This window comes from Poecilia latipinna, unplaced genomic scaffold (genome assembly GCF_001443285.1).
Source record: "Poecilia latipinna isolate Pla-1442-1.1 unplaced genomic scaffold, P_latipinna-1.0 Scaffold1057, whole genome shotgun sequence".
Classification (NCBI taxonomy): Eukaryota; Metazoa; Chordata; class Actinopteri; order Cyprinodontiformes; family Poeciliidae; genus Poecilia; species Poecilia latipinna.
Window position 1 is genome coordinate 85,944 of NW_015113673.1, and position 23,232 is coordinate 109,175.

General features: G+C 38.3%; 3 protein-coding genes across 3 annotated transcripts in view; all 3 read right to left on the reverse strand.

Annotated features, from left to right (window-relative positions):
* Positions 1 to 1,802, reverse strand: part of LOC106959222 (axin-1-like) — a 36,192-nt gene extending 34,390 nt beyond the window's left edge. The window contains exon 1 of the mRNA XM_015051632.1: positions 1,423 to 1,802. The gene's annotated coding sequence lies outside the window, so the exon portion shown is untranslated. The remainder of the gene's footprint in view (positions 1 to 1,422) is intronic.
* An 8,117-nt stretch (positions 1,803 to 9,919) lies between these two features.
* On the reverse strand, positions 9,920 to 13,489 carry thumpd1 (THUMP domain containing 1). Its single transcript, XM_015051663.1, has 5 exons — positions 12,910 to 13,489; positions 11,532 to 11,712; positions 11,351 to 11,436; positions 11,021 to 11,183; positions 9,920 to 10,937 (listed from the first exon to the last, which is right to left on the reverse strand). The coding sequence occupies exons 1-5, from the start codon at positions 13,114 to 13,116 to the stop codon at positions 10,612 to 10,614; spliced, it is 963 nt and encodes a 320-aa protein (XP_014907149.1). The 5' UTR covers positions 13,117 to 13,489; the 3' UTR covers positions 9,920 to 10,611.
* A 2,953-nt stretch (positions 13,490 to 16,442) lies between these two features.
* On the reverse strand, positions 16,443 to 23,229 carry eri2 (ERI1 exoribonuclease family member 2). Its single transcript, XM_015051627.1, has 9 exons — positions 23,023 to 23,229; positions 21,928 to 21,992; positions 21,746 to 21,826; positions 21,530 to 21,657; positions 21,288 to 21,450; positions 20,083 to 20,183; positions 19,202 to 19,283; positions 19,037 to 19,125; positions 16,443 to 17,795 (listed from the first exon to the last, which is right to left on the reverse strand). Exons 1-9 carry the CDS (start codon positions 23,043 to 23,045, stop codon positions 16,464 to 16,466), a joined length of 2,064 nt encoding a protein of 687 aa, XP_014907113.1. The 5' UTR covers positions 23,046 to 23,229; the 3' UTR covers positions 16,443 to 16,463.
* Positions 23,230 to 23,232: the final 3 nt, after the last annotated feature.

Sequence of the window (23,232 nt, forward strand, 5' to 3'; positions counted from 1 at the left end):
TATATATATATATATATATATATATATAGGAGCACCAATTTTAAACCAAGACAGCCACCTTAAAATACAGAGTAATATTCTGTTTTTTCTTCTTCTTTATTTTTCTTCTTCTTCTTTATTTGTCAGTCTGCTGGTTTAGCTCAGGGGTCTCTTTGTTCCAGCTGCCACAGCAAATTTGGGCGTCTGTACGGAGGCCTGTCAGAAACAGGCTTATCTCTTTTGGGGCCTCTCTACACAAAGACCCATTTAGATGCTCAGGGAGAATGAAATCTTCATTATATACCTACTGAAATGGAAGCCGATTCCTGCTATTCAATAGACATTAATTGGACACGTCTTTATTATTTGGTTAGGTGTCCACTGTACACCTAAAATAGGTGTGCAGTGGACCTTAGGTGTAAAGCAGGTTAGTGTAGAATCGGATTGATATTTTCGCTCAGTTCGTCTCAATCCTTTGATATAAAGACATAACCTGACACTTACTTCTATTTCTTTTAGTTTATCTTTCCTCAAAAATGATCTTGTCTTAAATTTTTTCCCTAAATACTCTAATTAAGTTGTACAAGTGGACTGGAATTAAACTTTCCATCCATCCATTTACTCTCCCGTCCATCTACCCATCTGCTCGTCTTTCCTCTCCGTGCCTGTAGTTAGAGTGTCAGCATATCCGCCATGGCGTCCTGCTGATGTGTATTGTGATTGGGCTGAATACTCCAGCTAACCAATATGGCCCGCACCAATACTGGATTAGCCACAGTGGATTAGCTGGGTGCCCTCCTGCTGCTTATTCAAATATTGTTTCACGTATTGTCATCATCGGGGCAGAGCTCTGGCCCAAGAGTCTGCTAGCTACCCAATATTCTCAAAGAAAAATCTTCCATGCTTTCCATTTCGTCACAAAAGCGTCTGGTTTCATCTTTTGGCAAACCTTGCTCTGGGGCAGCGGAGCTATTGCTGGAATCGTAGGAGAGTTTCGGAGACGGCATCTCTCGCCTCGGTCGGCGCAGGGGAAAAAAAATATAACAAGACGAGGAGAAAGCGATGGAAGGCAAACCCAAACCAAGGCCAAAAAACAGGCTTGAAAGCATGCCTTGATCTTTGATACATAGTGTTATTCCTTTTTTTTTCTTCCCACTCTCTCTCCCTTTCTTCCTTTCACCCTCGCACATACACTTGGGAGTCAAGGCAATTGATGTGCTGCCTTTGATGGGAAGGAGAGGCCTATATTAACAGCAAAAAAAAAAAAAAAAAACACCATGATGAAAGGCCTGGAAAAAAAAAGAAGGGATAATGGGTAGAAAATGTGATATCAAAAAGAATGGCAACTCATGATAAATGCATGGGCCCAGAGTGAAGACTATCAGACATTAGGGCGTTGCGGGTTGAAGCGGAGGAAAAGGCTAAGGTAGACAGAGAGCTTACCTAGCTAGCCTGGTGGCGGTGACGGGTGATGTTGGCGTGCCGGTTCCCAGTGTCTAACGCCGGCGGTCATCCGATTTGGACAAAAAAGGGGAACGAGCTTGCCACGTTCCTTCGGTTCTTCCCAACGGCTGGGAAGAGTGGACGCCAGTGGACGCCCCGCTGCAGAACAAGTAGTCGCCATCTTTGTCCCGTTGTTGTCTTGGTTATCCTCTGTTTTGTCCTCATCCCTCCCTTCCTCCTTTGATCTCGCCTCCCTCTTTTGCTCTCTGCCGCGTGACATCATCACGCAGCGGTATCGACGAACATCAAAGAACATCTGCCCAGCACCGCCAAGCTTGTCGGCCCTGCACGTTTGAAAGAGGTGCAAATATGGAGCGGAAAGAGCGTCGTAAGTCCCCACCCCACGACTCGCATCCGCCGCTTGCCTCTGCACGAAGATGGATGGTTTATTTGGCCAATGCAAAACCCTCCACACACACCCATACCAGCAGCCATCTCAGAGACGGGTGTATCCCCAAGGCCCCCCTGCTGAGCCAGCAGCGTTTGATGACGTGTTCAAACAGCTTTATTCATTCGCTAAGCTCCGTGCTTTTCTTCCAAATTTAATTCATCCTCCTTATCCATCTCCTCAAGCTGTTGCGGCATAGAAAATTGTATTCCAGGACAACTTTGTCGCTGAAAGACAATACGGTCCTGCCTCAAAAACCCCTCCTCAGTGACACTTTTGACTCTCATCCCCTGCTTTCTCGTGCAGCCGGTCAGCACCATTTCCAATCCTGTTAGAGCTGTGTGTCCTCTGAGGGAACCCCTCTGTCTGACTGACATCTGCCTGAAAAGCCCATATACATGTTTCACTGTCACACTGTCAGACCTGGGAGGCAGCTGCTATCCAATCCAATAAGATCTTCTTCCAAAAACACACAATTACCTAAAGAAGGAGAAGCTTTTGTCCAACTTGAATATACCAGCAACTTCTGCAAGTCTGTTACATGCAGAGAACTGGATTTACATAACGGTTACTGTACTGATTTAAAAAGCTGCACACAACCACAAAGTGAACTGAGGGAAAGAAAGTCTTAAGAGTTTTCCTAGTTTTCACAATTGCTTTGACGCATTTCTCTGATCAAAATGAACATTTTCATAACTTTTAGTTCAACCAGCACAACATTTAGTCATTTGTGCACATTGGAGTTTCTCCTTCCTTCTGACAAAAGGCTAATTCTTTATGGACATGCATCAGTTGCTTCCATACTATTCTCTGCTGCTTTATCACATTATCATTTGTATATGTCAAAATGAACTATACATATGAATGCTGAATACTCAATTACTCAATTACTACAAAACTAAAAGTCCCTGTTGTTTGAGACAACATTTCACACAAACGTTTTGAACAAGTTGTCAAAATCTGTCATTTTGATGTATTTCTTCATAATTCCTGAAGATGTTGATATTAGGTAAACTGATGAGTGTGGTGGTGCCTGTCACCAATAACTGACCTTTTTTAATTGGAAAAAACCTTCAGAGTAAACTAATGAAAACATGACACAGCATTTTAACGTAGATAAAACTCCTCCACAGAACCGCTCACCCACTCTCTGTCAATCTGAGCCTCAGTGGAAACATTTTCTTCTTCTGGAAATCCACACCTAATTCTCCAACAGTAAAATTAATCTGGTGTCTGCCTCAGGGAATTATCCATAAATTTTTGTTTTTTGAGTTTTATCTGCTTATGCTTGTAGTTTCATCAATATTTATTGAGATTTTTTGTTTTTGCATTACACAAGTGATATAATAACCAGCCAATAAATTGTTGTGAAATTATTGGTTCATCTGTTAATATTTTAAAATCACATCATTAGATGGAACAAAATTTAAAGCTATGTGGAAATGCTGGTATTTTAAAGGCCAAAATGAAAATAAGTCATATAAATTACACAATTACAAAGGAACAAAATCAGGCAAAGAAGACATTTTGTAAATCAGTCTCTTTTAACATAAAGCTGATGAAACTTTAACAAAAACAGCAGGTGTGTGTCTGGTGAATTTCTGCTTAAAACAAGCTTCAGTGAAGTTACAGTGGGTTGAGGATCCAAATATTTTACTTTAGTTGGAATAGTGATACCTCATACTAAAGTTATTCATGTAAAAGTAAAAATTATTATTTTTTTCAAAAAGTTACTCAAGTAAACAGAACTGAGTAAATGCACCTGGCACCTACTCAACTCTGGTATTGCATTGTATTATGAAGTAACACTGACACGTTTCTGTTTTTGATGGGAATGTCATGAATGTCATCAGTAAAATACAATCTTGATTTGCTTATTGTGAATTGTTCAACGTAGTATTAGGGACACTGTAGATTAAAAAAAAAGATTACATTTCAGAGATTTTTTAGCTCTAAAGTTGAAAATTAGTTAGAAAAACATCCGAAATTTGAGATTAATTTCAGAAATATTCTTGAAATAACATGAAATTTTTTGTTTCAAAAGTTGAAAATGCCTGACTTTTGAAACTCAGAAATTTTCAAAAATTGAAAATGTTTGACTTCTCAAACACAAAGTTTCCATTTGTTTTCTAGAGCATTTCTGAGATTAATGTAAAATCTCTGATGTTTCTTAGCAGAGAAATACTCATCCTTTTTGTTCCTTCCATCTACAGTAGCCCTAAAACACCATCGTAGAATGACCACTTAAAGAAAAGGAGAGTGTAAATGAAAGTTGAAATGTGGAGTCGTGGAGTTGATGTCCAGGCTGTACCTCCTGCTTCCAGCCTGCTCTCCTCCTGTTTTCCTCTGCCGTCTATTCATGTTGTCACTTTGTCTGCTGCCCTGCTGACACTCTGCCCCCATGTGGCCTCCCCTGTCTAACTAATTGTCAAGGTTCTTGTTACTATTATCCTTAAATGTGTCTCCCAACAGCAAAAAAAACAAAAACAAAAAAACTCCCAGTTATACCGGAAAAAAAAAAAAAAAAAACTTCAGCTAGGAATATCACTCTGAGCTGGAACAACTAAATATACCCAAGTGGTTATTTATACTCATTAGCAGAACAAATGGTTTATTTGGCTGTTCCAATCGAATCTTTAGTTTTTCTTTTCCTGCATGCTAATCTCATTAGAAGTTATTTACATTCAAACCACCTCGGGTAGGAAGGAAACCAATTTCTCTACATTATTGGTTCCTCAGAAAAAGAAAAAAAAAAAACTCCACTTAGTTTCCACACAAATTACTTTCCGTAATCCCAATCAACCAAATCCGTCAACTGATTGCCTTTTTTTTTTTTTTTTAGCCTTCTGGGAAGAGAAATAGAAGTGTTACGAGTGGGTGGGAGCACGCCTTCCCTACCTGTGGGATTGCTGTGGGGGGTAAAAAGCTAATAACAACAAGCTGACAGGCTGCTGAGGGTTGATAAGCATTTTTCATTGTTGAGCTCATTTCACATGGCTTCCTGACAAACACGCTCTTATACAATCTCTCATAGCGACAAAAGTCCTCCAAAATCCATCCATCCATCCTTCCATTGTCTGCGTCCACTTATTCCTCCAAAAATATTTTCCATAACAACAAATAATATATAAATTACTGATGTGTGCATCCTTTTTTTTTCTTTTCCAAAGACAAGCATGTAGGAAATTTAAGACGGCTTCATTGCAGTAAACACAATAATATAAAAAGTCTTGATGGTACAATAGCAATGGAGTCAGACAGCATTTTTGGCAGGATGACAATCCTTTTTATCACTGCAGACAGAAACATGGGTCGAACTATGTGGTCATTTTAGAGGAAGTAATTTATTATCTGGCAAATAAACCGCTCAGTGGCTTTTGGTCGGCATGGATCTGCTTGGAACGTCTTAACAAGTTTCCAAGTAATGCAAGAAACAAAATGCAGTGGTCAACATGTCGCCACTGCCGAGTTTTACTAATGAATTCACTGTTTGCTGCAATGCACAAAGTAGCGTCTTGTGACTTGTGCAGCCAACAGTAATCATTAAAAAAATGACACTGGGTGATGCAGGAAATAAAAAAAACACATGTTGTGAATAAATTCAGGTATGAAAAACTAACTCAATTTTCAGTAGCAACATATACTGGAAGATATATTCATAAGAAAGGGCATTAAAAATAATAAAAAGGTTAAACTAATCTAAACTGATTCAGAAGTCTATGCACACAAATCAGGCACGACAATATCGCTAGAAAACACAAATCTAATAAATAAATGAATTGCTGGTGTTCTCAGTTTATTACAAAAATAATCTGGGTTTTCACAGATTGACAGGGAGCCGGCCCAAAACATATATGAGTTAAGCAGCTGCTTAGAGCCCTCATACCACCAGGGGGTACCCAAGAGCACCAAGCATGCATTTATATATATTTTATGAAAACATGCATAGGGCCAGTTTTTCATATGGGCTGTATGGGTAGTTGCCCAGGGTGGCATCAGAAATGGTAGTGGATTAAGTTTCCCCAAGTTGCTAAAACATTTTTTTTTAAATCTGATAAATGATTTCATTTTAATTGGTTGGAGTGCAGCAGAAGGAGGGGCTTCCCCAGGGCACCATTCCTGCAAGAGCCACAATTGTATGCATATTTATTTTCCAAGCTCACAAAGTTAGGCACAGTGATTAATCGTGATTAATCACAGCGCTACAGTGAGTTTTTTAAATCAATTGACAGCACTAATTTTAACGTTTTTTTGTTTTTTGTTTTTCTTTGTAGGTTCAAGCTTGTTGCATCTCTTTACAATAAGTGTCATATCTATGAATGGCTAAAATAAAATATATAGGGTGTATCAGCAAATTGTAGCTGCAACAATGAGTATGCCATGTACTTGGCAATCAGTGAAACCTCACCTGCAGTCCTTTAAGATTTCTGAACAAGGTGTAGCTTGGTAGCTGTGTTTCCAGTTACAAAGTGTGAAAAACTTCTTCAATGCTCTACTATTGTCAAACAAACACAGTTTTGCAATTCCATTAAATGAGAAAACGCAATTAAAATCACACCTGAATAAGTTTGTTTACACTATAAGTAATAAAGAAAAAAAACTATGCGGCACAACCACTTCCTGTCATCTTCTTCATGTTTTGCGCAAGTGGCAACATCCAGTTGTTGATCATATGACTAGTCTGACGCGGAAAAAGTGTTTCCATTGCAGTTTTGCAAAATAAACCAATTTTGATACAGCCAAAAAATGAAAATAAAACACACCCCATCCTAGCACCAAATTGCCAGTTTATTTATTTCTTAAATTAATTGAACTAAACAAATGTATTAACTTAATACTATCAATGATAACACTGTGTTCAGCACTGAAAGAGAGAGAGCGCTCAAGTTGTGAGGGGGCTGAAGCCATTGTTTGGTCGAGGTGAAACAAATGAGACCCCGGAGAGCTCTACTTAGCTACTCATAAAGGTCAGATATGGAGTCACACACCAGTGGATGCTAATCCTGACCCCTGGGACTGGATATGTGCTTGTGCGCCTGTGGATGTGATTGTTTCACAGGATTGTGACATTTAAACCTAAATGAGCATTCGATCGCGTGCAGCAGAGCGCCGTGCATGTGAAGTGCACCTTTGACTTGGAGAACAGCGGGCTTCACTGCCCATGGAGGTTTAATTAGAAACAACCCTCAGGGTAACTTTAACATCAGAGTTTCTCGTGTGGATAACTGCATTTTCTCGCTGCTATTAATATTCTGATTTCCTATTATTTTTCCGCATTACTCAACATATAAACCTACTGATTAAAATATATTTTTATTCCACGAAAAAAAAATAAACACTTTTCTCTTAGCGTGTTTTTAAAGTTGCTTTTCGGATTTTTTTATTTATTTGATTTGCTCAGAGCAGTCTTGTCATTACGAGACATCGCTGTACGTTGGCCATTATATCCGCTAGATACACTGCCTAATTGCTAATTTACTAATAATGCACACTGACGGTTTGAAATCCTTTTCCTTTTCCTGCGCGCCTGTCAGCGGGCCCCTCTGCCTGAGCCACCTGAGAACCAGCAGCAATGTCATTTGTGAGTTTTAGCAGGAAAACGGCGGAGATAACGACGGGTGGGTCACCGCAACAGTTCATCCCGAGTGTAATGAGCAGAAAACATACCGCAAATTAGTAAATGTGAATGCAAGCAAGAGCACACGGACCGCAGGTTCTCGTTATGAATAATTATCATCATTTGTGTTTGTCCGAGACCGCAGTTATGCCACGCCGCTAATAAATTAGACCGTTTCTGTTCCATTTGCATATTTCATTTTGTGGTTTTTAGCACAAATATATGAACATAAAACACATTATGGGAGTTTTACTGTATCCACAGGGAGGAAAAGCTAAATCACTTCTGATGACCTTTGGAGCAAGGCTCTGCAGACTGAGACGAGAAAACTATGATAATTCTACTGAAGGAAAAAAAATATGTGCATATTTCCAACCTGAGTGGATCCAGAGATAAGACACAGGCAAGAGATGCATGACCTTTTGCTAACTCTTGTAAACAAAACAAAATTTACAAAAGGAAATATGCTTTTGCACCAATTCCCAACATCTCCAAGACTCCTGATATAATTGTTTTGCTGAAATATATCAATGAAAAACATCATTTGCCTCATAGTTTTGTTATACAAGTCATCAGTTTTAGCAAAAAAATCTGAATCATATTTAAAGTAACAGAGCTGCACAATATGTCAAATGGAATATTAATGTTTGCAATACTGCAACTGGAAGTGCTTGGATGAATTATTTTTATTTGCGTATATTAAAAGCCACAAGACATAAGGGACAAGAGTGGGAAATGACTCAAGGAAAAGTTATAAGCTATAAGCAGGAAAGCTCTTTCCATATTCCAATAACGTAACAGCCACAGAAAACAGGTAAATTGCATTGATAAGAAAGACAGATATGATTTTAGGAAAATTAAGGTTAATTGTCATATATTATATGAAACAGTGTTGCAATTTGATGATTCTTGACATTGTGCAGCCCTAAATAACCATACAAGCATTCACACACAGACAGCGCTTCACTTTTTCTACATTTTAAGTTAATGCCTTATTCCACATTGTATTAATCTCTTTCCACAAAATTCTACACATATGTACCCCATTATGACAATAACTTTTATAAAAAAATTTTTTTTACAAACTGTCACTGTCACTATGTCATGACAGTATAGTATGAGACAGATAATTTGTGGAATAATCGAGCTCCTCTGCCTTCTCTCAGCGGTAGAAACATTTAGTTGAAAATGTGTGTCCGCATTGTTGTTTTTGTCCAGTCTGTTGCTCATGATGGACTGCTGTGTAGGGTGTGCACCCAATGGCCACTTTTAAAAAAAAAAAAAATGTTGTCACAAAAGACATTATAATCATTGTCATCTATCAATTGTCACTTCACACATAATGACTTAATCCAAACTCTTCAAATTAGACTTGAGAGGTTGTTTTTTTATTGTTCTAGTACAGATTTGTGATGTTCAGAAGAATTGAAAATCATACTGAATAAAATACACTTATTTTTGCTAATTTGCTTGCTTAGTTGGTTAGTTTTTAGCCTTACAAAATTCAATAGACCAGAACTAGTCTTTGTAGTAGCCCACCTAGACTGTCAGCACAAAATATAGGCTTAAAGCCAAGAGGAGCAGTTTTTAAAAGAAAATGAGACGCTAAAGCCATCTTGTGGGGTAAACCTGAATTACTGATCAAACTGGAATTTAGATACTGTGCTGTGCAAATTGACTACCCTTGTGAGGATGTGGAGAAAAACATGAGGAAAATAATTTGTATTTATTTATTTAAACCAAAATCCCAATTCTTTTTTACCCCTGCTGTCAACACTTTGCCCAGGCGGCTTGTTTGCCATTGGGAGAGTATTTTGTTTTTAGGAGACTGAGGTCGCCATGACAGCAGGTTGATATGTTGCTAGTAAACAATGTGTTGATTTGACCTTAGGGCTTGGGTCATTATCCAGCTGAAAGACTTGCTGACGAGCTATTTTTAGTTTCATTGCTAGAGTTAAGAGTTTTATTCCACATGTCGTAGTATTTCAAATAATTAATGACCCTGGCAAGATGGGCGGAAAGTGTTTCTTTTCAACCGTTACAACGGTTTAATCAGTTATCATGTAGCAACATGTTTTTCCGAGCCGCCTTTAAACGCAACTCGAGTGTAAAGACGCTCGCGCCAGTTTTACACCTATGGGTGGGGCAGCGACGCACATTATGCTGTTTTACGGAGCGGCACGCCCGAGTGTGTTAGAAACATGGCAGAAAACTAACAATAGCTTGCAGTTTTTCCCCCGACAAACGAGTAAGTTGTAATGCTGTCGAATTCAGACAATGTTGGCTAAATGATTACATCCATGCCAATATCACCTTAGACTTGTTAGCAAGAATAGGCTACTCATTTTCTCCATATAAGATCTTATCTCACTTATGCCCGGCGTTTGTCTTTGTCTTCTTTTGAGTTTAAAATAAGAAAAACATTAAAGAAATCAATCAAACACAGAACTTTAATTTGAGAATTAAGAAAGAACTACAAAGAGTAGACGGGTAATTCATGAAATCTACATTTGTAAAGGTGCCATTATGTAATCCTCCTGTTAACGTGTCATGTGGCCCAACTTGCAATTATTTGAGTAAAAAGATCTAAATTAGAAACTGAAATTCAAAATATAAAAAGGTCAAAGGTGCAACATTTCATTGCAAGAAACTGGACACTTTCTCTCATCAGTTAAGTTGCTTACAAATCTGTCACTTGTCTTCATATATTAATTAAAAAAAATGCCCCAAAACATTAAGTTACATTATTATCTTTTAGACTATTAACAACCAGGGCGTTTTGATTACAACGGAATATTTGGGCCATGCTAAGATAATTTTAAAAAAAAAATTAAATTAAGAATTAAGAGAATAAAGACATATGAGAATAAAGTCATCACGAGCATAAAATCATATGAGAATTAAGTCATAGTATTGTGAGAATAAAACCATATGATAATAAAGTTGAAATATTACAAGATTGAAGTCATAAGTTGTAATACTATGACTATATTCTCATAATACTACAATCATTTATTTTTTAGAATGGTCCTAATATTCTGTTGTATTAGACAATTGTTAACAGTAAAAAAAAAATAAAAAATCACACTTAAAGAAATCTGCTGATTTCTTTGAGTCTGAGCTCTTATTCTCCACCACCTTCGTCCTTATTAACCTCCTCCTGCTCTTCATTCTGTGCTCCAGTTTTCTCCTCATCTTGTGCAACTTTCTCCTCCTTGTCCTTCTCCGCCTCCCCTCCGTTGTGCTCGTCTCTCTGCTCGGCCGCGTTCGCGTCGGTTTTCGTCTTGACCGCGTCCTCTTTTACCACTTCCTGAACATTGTACTTCCTGTACAGTGTATAGTCTCTGGCCACGCTGACGCAGCACACGGCCTTGATGACCTCCACGATTATCGTCAGTTCGGGGTTTGTCAGGTCCACCTTGTTTTTCGGGTTCAGCTTCCCGACGAGACCTGCCATGGTGGTGGAAAGAAAATTTTCGTTTTTAAATCGGGAAACTGCCAATTCTGAGACGCCGCGGCAGATCTGAACGCACCTGCAATGGATTTGATGATTTCCTCTCTCTTGTTATGGCTGCTGTTTCGGGCCTTGAAGGCGATCTGGTAGGTTGCACTGTGTGGAGTTTTGAACCAGGGCTCTAAGAAGGTAGTCAGGTATTTCAGCATGTCTTCCTGGAACGCCTTGCACGTTCCAGTTACCTGCGACAGACAAAAAGAAAGATCAGACACAACAAATGACAAAAAGAACAACAAATGATGGTAGACTGTATATCCAACATAAAACTGTGCAGAAATTGTTCTTCATCTTTCATATAACTGCTACCACAATCAATATATTGAGATTAGGGCTGATTGTGTCTTCTCACAGGGAGCATCCGGAGGATGACTCGTGACTTCTTCTTCTTGGTGGAGTGGAGGTCAGACAGAATGTGATGAACCAATTTGTCAGGTTCTATAAAAAAAAAGAAAAAAGAAAAAAAAACGTCCATTAAAAACCCTAATAAGATCTAAAATAAAACAAATGTCCACTGTTTATAAAAAGCATACCCAGATTGTGAGTTCTGATGAAGATGACATTGTTAGCACCGCTCTCCAGGGCCTGGAAGCGCCTCTCCCGTTTTCCTGCAGATGACTGAAGCTGTGCGACTTCTTTCTTCAACGCCACGTCTACGTCTTCTTCTTCGGCCTCTTCTTCCTCACTGCTGCTGCTTCCTTTGTTGTTCTGAAGCTGCAGGTTAAAGTGAAACATTGTTTTGGCTACAGGCTGAAATAATCTGTCTTATTCTTTACTTATTTTATCTGTGTGAAACAACAAAAAAAAAAACAGCCTATCAAACTTTGGCAAAATATCCTTCACTGCAGTGGAAACACTTTTTTTGCAAAGTGTTGATCACGCGTGTCATGTGGTCAACAGCCAGATGTCACTACTGGCAGAAACCACAAAGAGGAGGACAGGAAGTAGTTGATTTCTTGTTTTGTTTTTCAGACAATGTGCATCCGACTCCACCACTGCATCACACAGTTCATAAAAACTCCCTCATTCCAACGTGTTGAAGCCATAGCTCTTCTGTAAAATTACTAACTACGATTTCCCCAAAACGCCACATATGCAACCACTCCCAAGTATAAGGAACTTGTCGCTCCAACGCCTGAATAAGACACAGACGTCTCCTCTGATGGTTAAGTTATGAATACATCTTATGCAACTGTTTACATCTATCGTTGCCAAGATTTAGTGACTTAGCGGATGAACAAGCTTATAAACGTGATTTTAATTTCATTTCTAATCTAATGGAAACACCTCAATAGCAAAATTATGTGTTTTTGTTTCAACATTGGCAAAGTATTGACAAATATTTGTGCACATTTGTAAAGGAAACGCAGCTGTAGTTACCATGGCCACTGCAGCAGCTTGTGACACATTGGGCAATTGGAGTAGGCGAACAGCCTTGCTGGAAAATTAAATCACTCTTCAAGAGTGAACACTTTTCCCTTCCACTCAACTTTCCAGTCTTTTTTTATTTATATGGAGCCAATCATCAAAATCGACAGAAAAAAAACTTTACATATATATTGAGATTCATTTTGTACCAATTTACTAAAATTACATTTCATTTGACCTTATAATTTGTACATGCAAGCTGTAGAAAAGCCTCAAAAGAGGAAGAGCAACAACACGACTAACCAGCTAAAGAAACAATAGTAGCATCAGGGAATAGACCAGAGGACTGGATTCCCGTTTGAAGAATTTTCTAATCAAGTCTGATCTGGTTCAGCCGGGGGGCAGGGAGAAAAAAACAGCCAGCCGTGAGGTTAGATCACCAGCAGAGGGAGAGCAGGCAACAGGGACCGAGCATTTGAACGTGCAGTTTCGCTTTCTTTAGTAGCCAACGGGATTAAAACGATTCACCACCGCCAGTCTGACCTTTTCTGGTCCGTAGAGCTTGTCCGCGTACTCGTTGAGTAGGTTGAAGGCCTCCGCGGTGCACTTTCTCTCGTTCATGTTGCAGGTGATGAGGATCCCCAGCATTCCCACCTCCAGCTCCCGGGAGCCCTTCCACCGCTTGCCCTGCTGACCGGACACATAGCGCTTCTTGCTCCGCTTCCTCGACTCGTTCTGCACGGCTGACATGCTATCGACGGGCTTTTCCCCCACAAACGCGAGGTGTAAATATTTTTAACCTCCTCTAGGATCTCAACTGACGAGGCTACCGTCAAGGTTCCGGTTCTTCTTCTCCTCCGGTTTTGAAGCTCCGCAGGCTAACGGGACCGCAGCTTTCCACGGGACCTTTAGGGTTCAATGAGAAAAATCGATCAGACACGAGCGGGTTTCCGTTCTCGCACGTGTTCAGGTTAAAACCGTAAACTAGCTGGATCGAGTCACAACATTGCACGTTTGTTGGTTGTCCTCTACGGCGTGTCAGGAAGGACAAAAAGACTCATCGACCGAAGCAAAAAAGGCGAATAGGAAACGGGACACCGAGTAAGCTGGGGGCAAACTGAAAAAACATAAAATAAAGTTAGTATGAGTCAGAGCTGGGTAAAGTACCCTAAAATAGTACTCAAGAATAGTTCAAAAAATATTTTAAATAGCCATCCAAGAAATACTCAAGTAAAAAAAGTATTTGGTAAAGTCTACTCAAGTACTGAGTAACTGATCAAATTATCAATTAATATGTAAAAATTACATAATTCTTTTCAATATTTATATGCTCCCACTTGCTCAAGTTATAATAGGAAATAAGATTAGCTACCATAACTACGCGGATTACACACAGCTCTACATCACGATGTCACCAGGTGACTGAACCCATCCAATCACTGAATAGATGCTTAGAACAGATAAATGTGTGGATGTGCCAAAACTTTATCCAGCTGAACAGAAACAAAACTGAAGTTATTATTTTTGGACCTAAAGAGGAGCGAACTAGAATCAGTGCTCAGCTTCAGTTATTACAACTAAAACCAGCGATCAGCCCGAAACCTGGGAGTAATGATGACCTCTGACCTGAACCTTCAGAGCCACATAAAGACAGTCACAAAGTCGGCCTTCTATCACCTGAAGAACATCTCCAGGATTAGAGGACTGATGTCTCAGTGAGATCTAGAGAAACTCATCCATGCGTTTATCTTTAGCCGCATTGATTACTGCAACAGCGTCTTCACAGGGCTGACTAACAAATTAATCAAACAGTTGCAGCTGATCCAGAACGCTGCTGCTCGCGTTCTCACTAAAACCAGGAAGATAGAGCACATAACACCAGTTTTAAAGTCCCTACACTGGCTCCCTGTAGCTCAAAGAATAGACTTTAAAATACTTTTGTTAGTTTGTAAATCACTGAACGGTTTAGCACCACAATACCTTAAAGATCTGTTATTGCTGTACCAACCGTCTAGACCCCTCAGATCTTCTGGTTCTGGTTCTGCTCTGCATCCCCAGAACCAGAACCAGAACCAAACGAGGAGAAGCAGCATTCAGTTTCTATGCACCACAGATCTGGAACAAACTTCCAGAAAACTGTAAAACAGCTGAAACACTGGGTGCCTTTAAATCTTGACTAAAAACCCACCTGTTTAGAGTTGCTTATGGCTAAATTAGGATTAGAGTGTGAGTTTTGATGTCTTTGATGTTTTTATCTATTTATTAATTTCTTTTAAATGGCGTTTTAAGTAAAACTCTGAGGTGTGAGAATCCTTGTCAAATGGCGTTTTGACAAAATATCTGTAAATTCCGTCCTGTCATGCGACGGGGCCTGGATAATACCCGTGTTAAACAGACGGCGGAGTCCGGCAACGACAGGCGCTTAAATTCTGTAACAAAAGTATGTTTTTATCTTTTTATCTCTTTCTCACTGTTTATTCAATGTCACATGCTGTTCTTATTTATTTTTTTCCTTTAATTATGTAAAGCACCTTGAAATGCCCTGCTGCTGAAATGTGCTATACAAATAAAATTTGATTATCAGATGCATTAAATATAAAGTTGAGTGGAAATTTTGTCGTATTTGATGACCCAAATACGACAACTTGGTCTCTGTTTTCATATTAGATAGAAATTTAATTTAATCTAACTGGAAAACCATATGGAAGAGATCTTGTATCCTCCAATAATTAACCATAGAAGATAAAACTGTGTTAAAGACAAACAAATATTAGTGACTGAATCAGACAAAACTGCTTTTTGATATTTTTTTGTTTTGGTAATTTTAATTTCATATTTCTTGTATTAAACATCAACATGAGCTTCTTGTGTTTTAAAATGCATGACATCAAAACATACTTACAAAGCAACATATTTTGTCTTTGGCCATTTTGGATATTTCTTGTAAAATCCAAAATGTTCATGGTTGCATATACCATACACTCCTTTTCTAGAACTGGACAATCAATGGAATAACAATCATTTAACTTTCTGCTTGGGCAATATTCCATCACAAAAGTCGTTTTTTGGAAGGATAATACGGCTACATAGGGCTTCATAACCATAACCATTTCCAGACCTGTTAAGGCAGGGGTGTCAAACTCCAGTCCTCAAGGGCCACTGTCCTGCAACTTTTACATGTGCCTCTGCTGCACCACATCTGAATAGAATAATTAGGTCATTAGCAAGGCTCCGGAGAACAGATCTACACAAAGAGGAGGTAATTAAGCCATTTCATTCCAGTGTTTTGGACCTGTGGCACATCTAAAAACTGCAGGACAGCAGCCTTGAGGACAGAAGTTTGACACCTGTGTGTTAAGGTGTTTCTCCAGATTTGCTTTTTCAGATCTTTTTGCATATAAAAAAACAAACAAACAAACAAAAAAAAGGTTATAAATCATAGTTCTTTCATAACTCAATCCTGGTCTTAAGAGACGGGGTCCACCTGGACTGCACAAGGTTTTGACCCTGTATGCGGTCCGTGTGAGTTTTTACAAGGGTTTTTTGGTGTGTGTAGTTTTGGGAACCGACGGTCTGACGGGACAAGCCACCCGCTTCCACACTGTCCGACTGTGATAGCTGCTGTGCTCTTCCTAAGCGTCAAGCTCTAAAGAAATGACTGAGTTAGGGTTAATACTTTTTCACATTAGGCCAGGTTGGTTTAAAGTTAATGTTTGCCTTCATTAATATATATATATATATATATATATATATATATATATATATATATATATATATTTTCTGGGTTCAAGTTATGTTTTTCTGTTACTGAAATTTGTTTGGTGATCTAAGACACTTAAATTTGACAAAGCACTTGTCAATCTTTACAAAACTGCTACAAGTCACTTTAGTCATTAAAAGAAATGAACTAGCTGAGGGTAAAATCCAACAACATTATTAGTTACATGTTTCTCTTAATATTGTGCAGCCCTATTGCTTCCGTCAGCCAGTTTTTTTTTCTTTTGTAACTCAGAAGTCCTCATCTTTTGGCTGGTAAATACTAGTGGCACAGTGACTGAGGCGTTACAAAGAGTATGCACAGCTGCTTCTCCGCCCGTTCAGCAACTTTTTCTCTGCGGCCGCCTGTACGGAAGTGTAGAGTTGACCTGACAGAGTGATACAGAAGACCCAGCAGCAGGGGGAGCCACTGAGCTGCTCTTCATGAGCGCAGACTCCCATTTAAAGAACCCACAGCCTCTCTCTTTGCCCCCAGAGCGGCGAACCGGACAGCAGTAGAACCCCCGGCCGTGATTCGGACCGCCGTTTGACACAACCTGCCGCCTCGCACGGCGACCACAGGCGCACAGAGGGGAGGTGACCTTTGACCCCTTTGCTGTTAGAGCCCCACTGAGCCGTTTGGCACAGGAGGATAGTATGTTTGTTGACAAAGAGGACAGGATGCTTCTGGGTGGGTGCAGAGAGCCAGAGGTGGAAGGATGAGGAGTTTTTGGATCAGTATAAACAGTAAATGAGGATTTCAGAGGTTCTCTGTGTTTTGCAGTGGTTGGTCTCGTCGTGGATGGATTTGGAGTGGAAGTGTTTTCAGGCAGAAAGCGGTTGGGTAGAACTGGAGAGACCTCGTTGTTTTGATTATTTTTATGACATATATCTAACCTTAAATGTCCATTCAGTTTGCTCCAATCAACAACTTTCGGCACTGCAAAACATTTATCTGACTGTCTGCTTGTTGATTGGTGTGGTTCTTTACTTGCCTGATTAAAGACTTCAACATTTGAATTTACAGATTTCCATGCCATAGATGAATCTCGAGTATTATTCAGTATGTTTGGGGTTTCTGTTCTCTTGTGTTGTGAATGATCCATTCCGTCCCACTCCTGACATCTGCCGTTGTAATCTGAAACATAGCCAACCTCTCCACCTGAGACTGTATCTGTTTCAGTCTGATCGGATACCAACACCACATCATCGTAAGAACCGCACCGCTCATCCGTTTCCACCAGAACGTCTCGCTCCTCTTCGTCCACAGCAGATGTTTTGACGGCGTGAGGTAGAGAGGAAATGCAGCCAACAGTGGTAGAGAACAGAACATGGCTGCTGCTTCTGTCACCGCGTGGTGAGCTACAGTTTGACGGAACTGTGGACAAAAGAAGATGGGGAACAACATGTGCCGTCACCAATTTGTCGGTTTGTCCCTTTAGAGGTGCTGTTGTTACATTCAACAGTGTCTTTGGTGATATTAGGCTGTGACACGTTTGACCTGAGCTTGAACTCTGAGGATGTTTCTGACAAGCTTTTAATGAAATATTGGATGATGAGTTCTTGCTGCTGTTGAGGAAATTTGCTTTTTTCCTGGCATCATTCTGCTTTTCTTGTATTTTTTCTGAAGGAGGGACGTTTTTATTGAAAAAGGATTTGACCATTGATGGAGTCTGTGGGAAAATAAACCAGATAATTGGTTAGCTGAAAAAAAAAAAAGAAATTCAAAATATTCTCTTAAAATTTCATCTCCTACAGTTCAATACTTATAATGTGGTTGGGGTTAAATGTGCAAGTTGTCACATTTAACCACAAACTTTAAAGTATGTTATTGGGACTTGATGTGATGACAGATCAGCACATAGTTGTGGCTAAGCCTGTCGCAATAAGCAATTAATCAAACGATACATTAAAATAATTTCCATTCTGATATTTTTTGAGGAGTAATTTTATTTACAGAAATTTTTTACTGTTTTTTATTGTTTTTATGATTTGGGTTGTATTTTTTTTATTTCTGTTTTATTTATTACTTTGGTTGTTGTGTTTTTATTTTAGATATTTCAAACATATTCCAACTCCAGTGCTCTCTACAAAATGAAAGCTTATTGGTTTTTGAGCAGGCAAACCTGCTTATGCCGTTAACATATCATTTGAAAATGGTCTCAAACCAACAAGATTATCATTTATTGCAAAAACTTGTGGGAGAGTTTATCATCCAGAAAGATTTTTATTGTGACAGGCCTACTTGTGGAGAGTTATGAGTAATAAGGAAAGATGTTGTACGTTTTATAACAGTAAGTTTACTCTGATACCCCTGAAAAAAATCCACTGCAACCAATTTATTACCCTAAATATAGAGATATTGAAATTTAAAATCTTTTTCATAAGAATGTCCTGGCCAAACTGTCTTTAGAAATTCTCTCATCAGGAAATAGTTGGTGTGTGTACTTTAAAGTGTAACAAAACCCCTGTGAAAGAATAACCCGCCTGTAGACAGTTTTTGAAAAAAATAAAAATAAAAAATTCCATCTAAGAGGGTGGAGTCAAGACACACTGAAGTGTGTGGCCAGGTGTGGGATGAACTGGAGGAGGTGAAGCAGAGCTGTGGTCATTATATATTTTTTTCTGTGACAAATTTGAATGTTGATGTTCACGGATGTTTTTCAAAAGAAATCTTTTGAACACACTGTACTATTATTATTGTCCAGTGTTTTCTTTCTGTTTTCAAGCACAAAACTTTAGAAAGAGGAAGAAGATTATTCTTCCATCATTTTCTGAAGTCATTTTATTATTTAGCTAAAATTAAAAACATGAGATCACAAGATTTCAATATTTTCCACATAGAAAAGCCTAAAATACAAGGTTGATGCTAGGAATCTGGGTTCTCTCAGGACGTCGTCGGGGGTCCACTCACCCTCTCCAGGCTCCGGGTGGTCTTCAGCACACATCCATCTCTCATCATTCTGACGGCCAGCTGAGCTGTATTTCGAGCATCATCTAACCCTGAAATGCAAAAAGAAACAAAAGGAATGTCAAGAGGACTCCAAAGTTTGAACTAAAGAAATGTCACTTTCAGTACCTGAATGTTCTCTCCCAGAAAACTGTATCCCCAAATCTTGAAGTGCTCCGTTCAGGCCTTTGGGTTTCCGGCTGTAAAAGAGCTGGAGATGGAGAAAGAAGTGAAGCGCAGTGACATAAATAGATGAGGTTCAAATTCATCTGTTCTGTTATAATGCATAAAAAACAGGAATGCAGTGACCCCCTTTTCACTTCCAATACTGATACAGATATCTGAAATTTAGATTCGGCCAACCCGATACAGACAGACAGTGCTGAATTGACTTGAAACGTTTTTTTCCCCCAAACACAAACATAAATGTACTGAATTATAAATTTATCTGATAACTCTGCACCAGTATTACATTTAAATACACCAATAGCTTCACAAGCTTGGTCAAACATGTAAAAGCAACTTTAATTGTTTTTACAATTAAAGTTGTTTTAATTATTGTCATTATTGTTGGGGTTTTAACAGCGATCGTAAAATAAATAAGGAAACTGAAACTGACAAAAACAATAGATTGGTTAACTTGGTGAAATATGTCAAAATAAGCTGCAAAAAACCTTCCTTCAAATAATTCAGAAAGTGCAATTAGGAGTTTTCAATCTAGTGTAAAATAAATAAGACACGATGTTGCTCAGAACACGAAGCATAGAATTAGATTGAATAGATCTGTCCTGATGGATCAGGCACACTGTCACTGATCCCTGATCCAGAATTTTCTTTCAATACCGGGACAGATACAGAGATTAACATCAGATCGATACATCTCTAATAAAATAATAATGTTTTATCGCATAGTTCAAGTCAATATACACTTCATATCTGCCACATTAACTGGAAAATTATAAGAAAACATCCACAAACAGTGGGGAAGTTTTGGATGAGCTGGTAGTTACCCTGTATGTGCTTCTCAGGTCTATCCAGCTGCTGAGAACATCTGGTTTATGAAGCTGTTTGCGTTTGCACTCATACTGCAAACAAACGCCAAGATCCCAGTCTGAAAACACAACACAGATAATTCCACTTTAAATACTTTTTGCTTTATGAAAGATCAGAGACATTTTCGAAACACAAAAATGTAATTGCCAACAGTTTAATCATAAGTACTGTGGAATTAAAAGGCATGTTACATTTTACTGTTTGGTTTTGTGATTTTCATAAGAGCTGATAAAGCTGACATTTATAAACTATCTTGGGAATAAATATGTTGTGAAATTTCCTCCTTTTATGTAATGCTTTATGCAAAACAGTCACAGCAGTATTTTTAAAGTGATGATGCCTTTTTTTACCAGGAAAGTTGAGTGCTCTATATTTTCTATACATTTTATTTTGTATTTATTTCCATTTATAAGTATTTTGTTGATTAACTTATTTTAGGGTTGCCAGAACTTATGTAAGCATAACACAGTATTACAGTAACACTCGATTACTCAACTCCAGCAGAGAAGAAGCAAGTGCCAAAAACATTTAAATCACATTCTGATGTAAAGGTGTACGTGGAGCCCCCTAGCGGTCCACCAAAGTATCGGTGGATGATACTTTTAGGCAATGGGATAAAAAATGAAGTCTGGAAATACATTTAATTTCCCTGCCCCATATTTCCTTTTTCATATGTATGAAAAATATTTTTGATTAAATGTCATACTTCTCTCTACTGTGTAAGAAGCATATATATTTTATTTATTTATTTTTTTTGATAAAATTAACATTTTTAAGACATAAGCTAGGTTGGACACACGGAAGAAAACAAGAAGAATAAAACTAAATGGGAAGAAGATGAACTTGAAGAGAAAACAACATGTTAGGAAATAAGGAGGGAAATAATGCATGAAAACAGAAAACACTTTTTTTTCAAGATATAACAATTAAAATACAGAACAGAGAATGAAATACAAAAATAAGGGCAGAACTTTAGACAAATGAGTAAGACACAAAGTTTTGAACTAGAACTTTTTTTCCAAACTCCATTTCTAATTTCTTTTTCCACACTTTTTCCATTCTTGCAAACAAGAATTAAAAATACAAAAAAAAATCTCAAATCAAATTCCATTATTTCAGCTCGTTCCAGCCTGCCCGTGTGCCGTGATGAACCGACTGTTACCTGACCAGGTGAGGAAAGTGCACAGTTTCTGGGACACGTCAGAGGCAGAACACGTCTGCTGCTTGTTGGGAAACATCACTCCCTTGTCCAGTTGCAGGTTCTGCACCCAGCGGTTGAACCGAGATAGGCAAATCTGAAGGGGGACGCCGGCTTCTACTTGCACCTATTTAGGGAGTGAAAATCAAGCAGTCAGGTGTGTATGCGAGCAGGTTTCTGTATGTAAAAGCGTTTTGAGTCATTACCTGTGTGATTCCAGTAAGCTCAGTGCAGAACTCGGAGAGAACAGGATGCTCCTGAGGTTGAACGTACATATGAAACTCAGACTCGACCTCCCCTGATGATGTGTTCAGTAGGACAGCAGGGAATTCAACTGCAGGGAGAAGAAAAGGAGATGGACTCCAGTCCACAGAAGCAGAATTGTATCAAATCAAAGTGATAAAAATGCAACCAATACTTACTGATTTCTTGTCCGTAGTTATTTTTCTCTCTCCAACAAGTAGACTCAAAGTCGATCACAATCAAGTATGAAAATATCTGATCTGGAAGAAACGAGCATTCATGTAAAGTAAATAAATAAAACCTGTCTAGAAAATATGCTTACTTGTCTACAGTCTGGGCAAATGAAATTTAAAATACTCACTTGATATCACTGATTTCTTCAAACCAGAGGTGGACTGACTTCTCTGCCTCAGTAATCCTAATCTCCTTTTGCAAAAAAAAAAAAAAAAAAAAAAAAACTAAATCCAGAAATTTAACAGATTTATTTATATATATATATATATATATATATATATATATATATATATACACACACACAACTTGATGTGATTCCTAATTTTTTTAAAACCAAAACAGAAAATGTAAGGACAAGACATATGTTACAAAAACGTATGTGAAAAGAAAGATGATGTAAAATATAAAATTAAAACAACGCAAAAAGCTGACAACTGATTAGATATGCATGATATACCCAACAGCAATTAGAACTACTATATCATGAGAATGTGTGTACAACAAATTGCCTGTATTTAATTTAAAATTAATTTATGAAGTTATATTCTTAAGTTATATTCTTGCACGTATAAATTTACTTTGTACTTAAGTGAATTTTATGGGGGGGGGTTTAATGATCTGAACCTTGTGTGCCTTTTGACCTCGAAAAACAGGTTTTATTTTAAGGGACTTCCTGGTAAATTAATGGTTCAATAAATAAATGTAGATGACAAATTGCTTAATAATAATAACTGCTCATAATAATTCAAAATCTAATCCGCTGAAAACAAGACCACACACCAGTTTTTCTTATGGTATCTTCAGTCATACGTTTCTTCATTCACGTTGTATTCTTAACATGGCTGTATTACACTTCGTATGTCTTTAAAATCAGTTCTTGCTGAGGTTTCTGGCGTGCTCTGTAAGCAGCTTAACTGAACTCTACCCTAACCTTACAGTTTTGGAAAAAAAAGAAGAATGATTTCTGTATTTTATGAACACGAATAAAACGGACGAAATTATACCCTCGTGTCACGCTGAGCAATTACAATGCTGATTCTGTCAAAAATAACAAAAACCCAATTGAAAACATACTATAAAATGAACAGTGCACTTTTTTGAGAAATAACATTTATCTTTAAGGCCCTTAAAAAGTAGGAAATCTAAATATTGGAACTATGCGGTGACGTTTCTTTGTCAAAATGTGTTAGCTTTAGGGGGCCTAATGAGCTAATTCACTTACTTTGCTAGTTTTCTTGTAGCCATATCCGTCGTTTCATGCAAATCATCTCCCTATGTTATTATCGCAACGTAAATAGAAACTTCTTGCTGCATGACCTGAAAACTCGAAAATTGCCGCTGTTTTTTCAAACATTAATTAATAATGCTGAGCTCGATTAGTTTGTTCTGTAAGGCAGCGACATCGAACGCAGAGCTGCAGGGAAACAGCCAA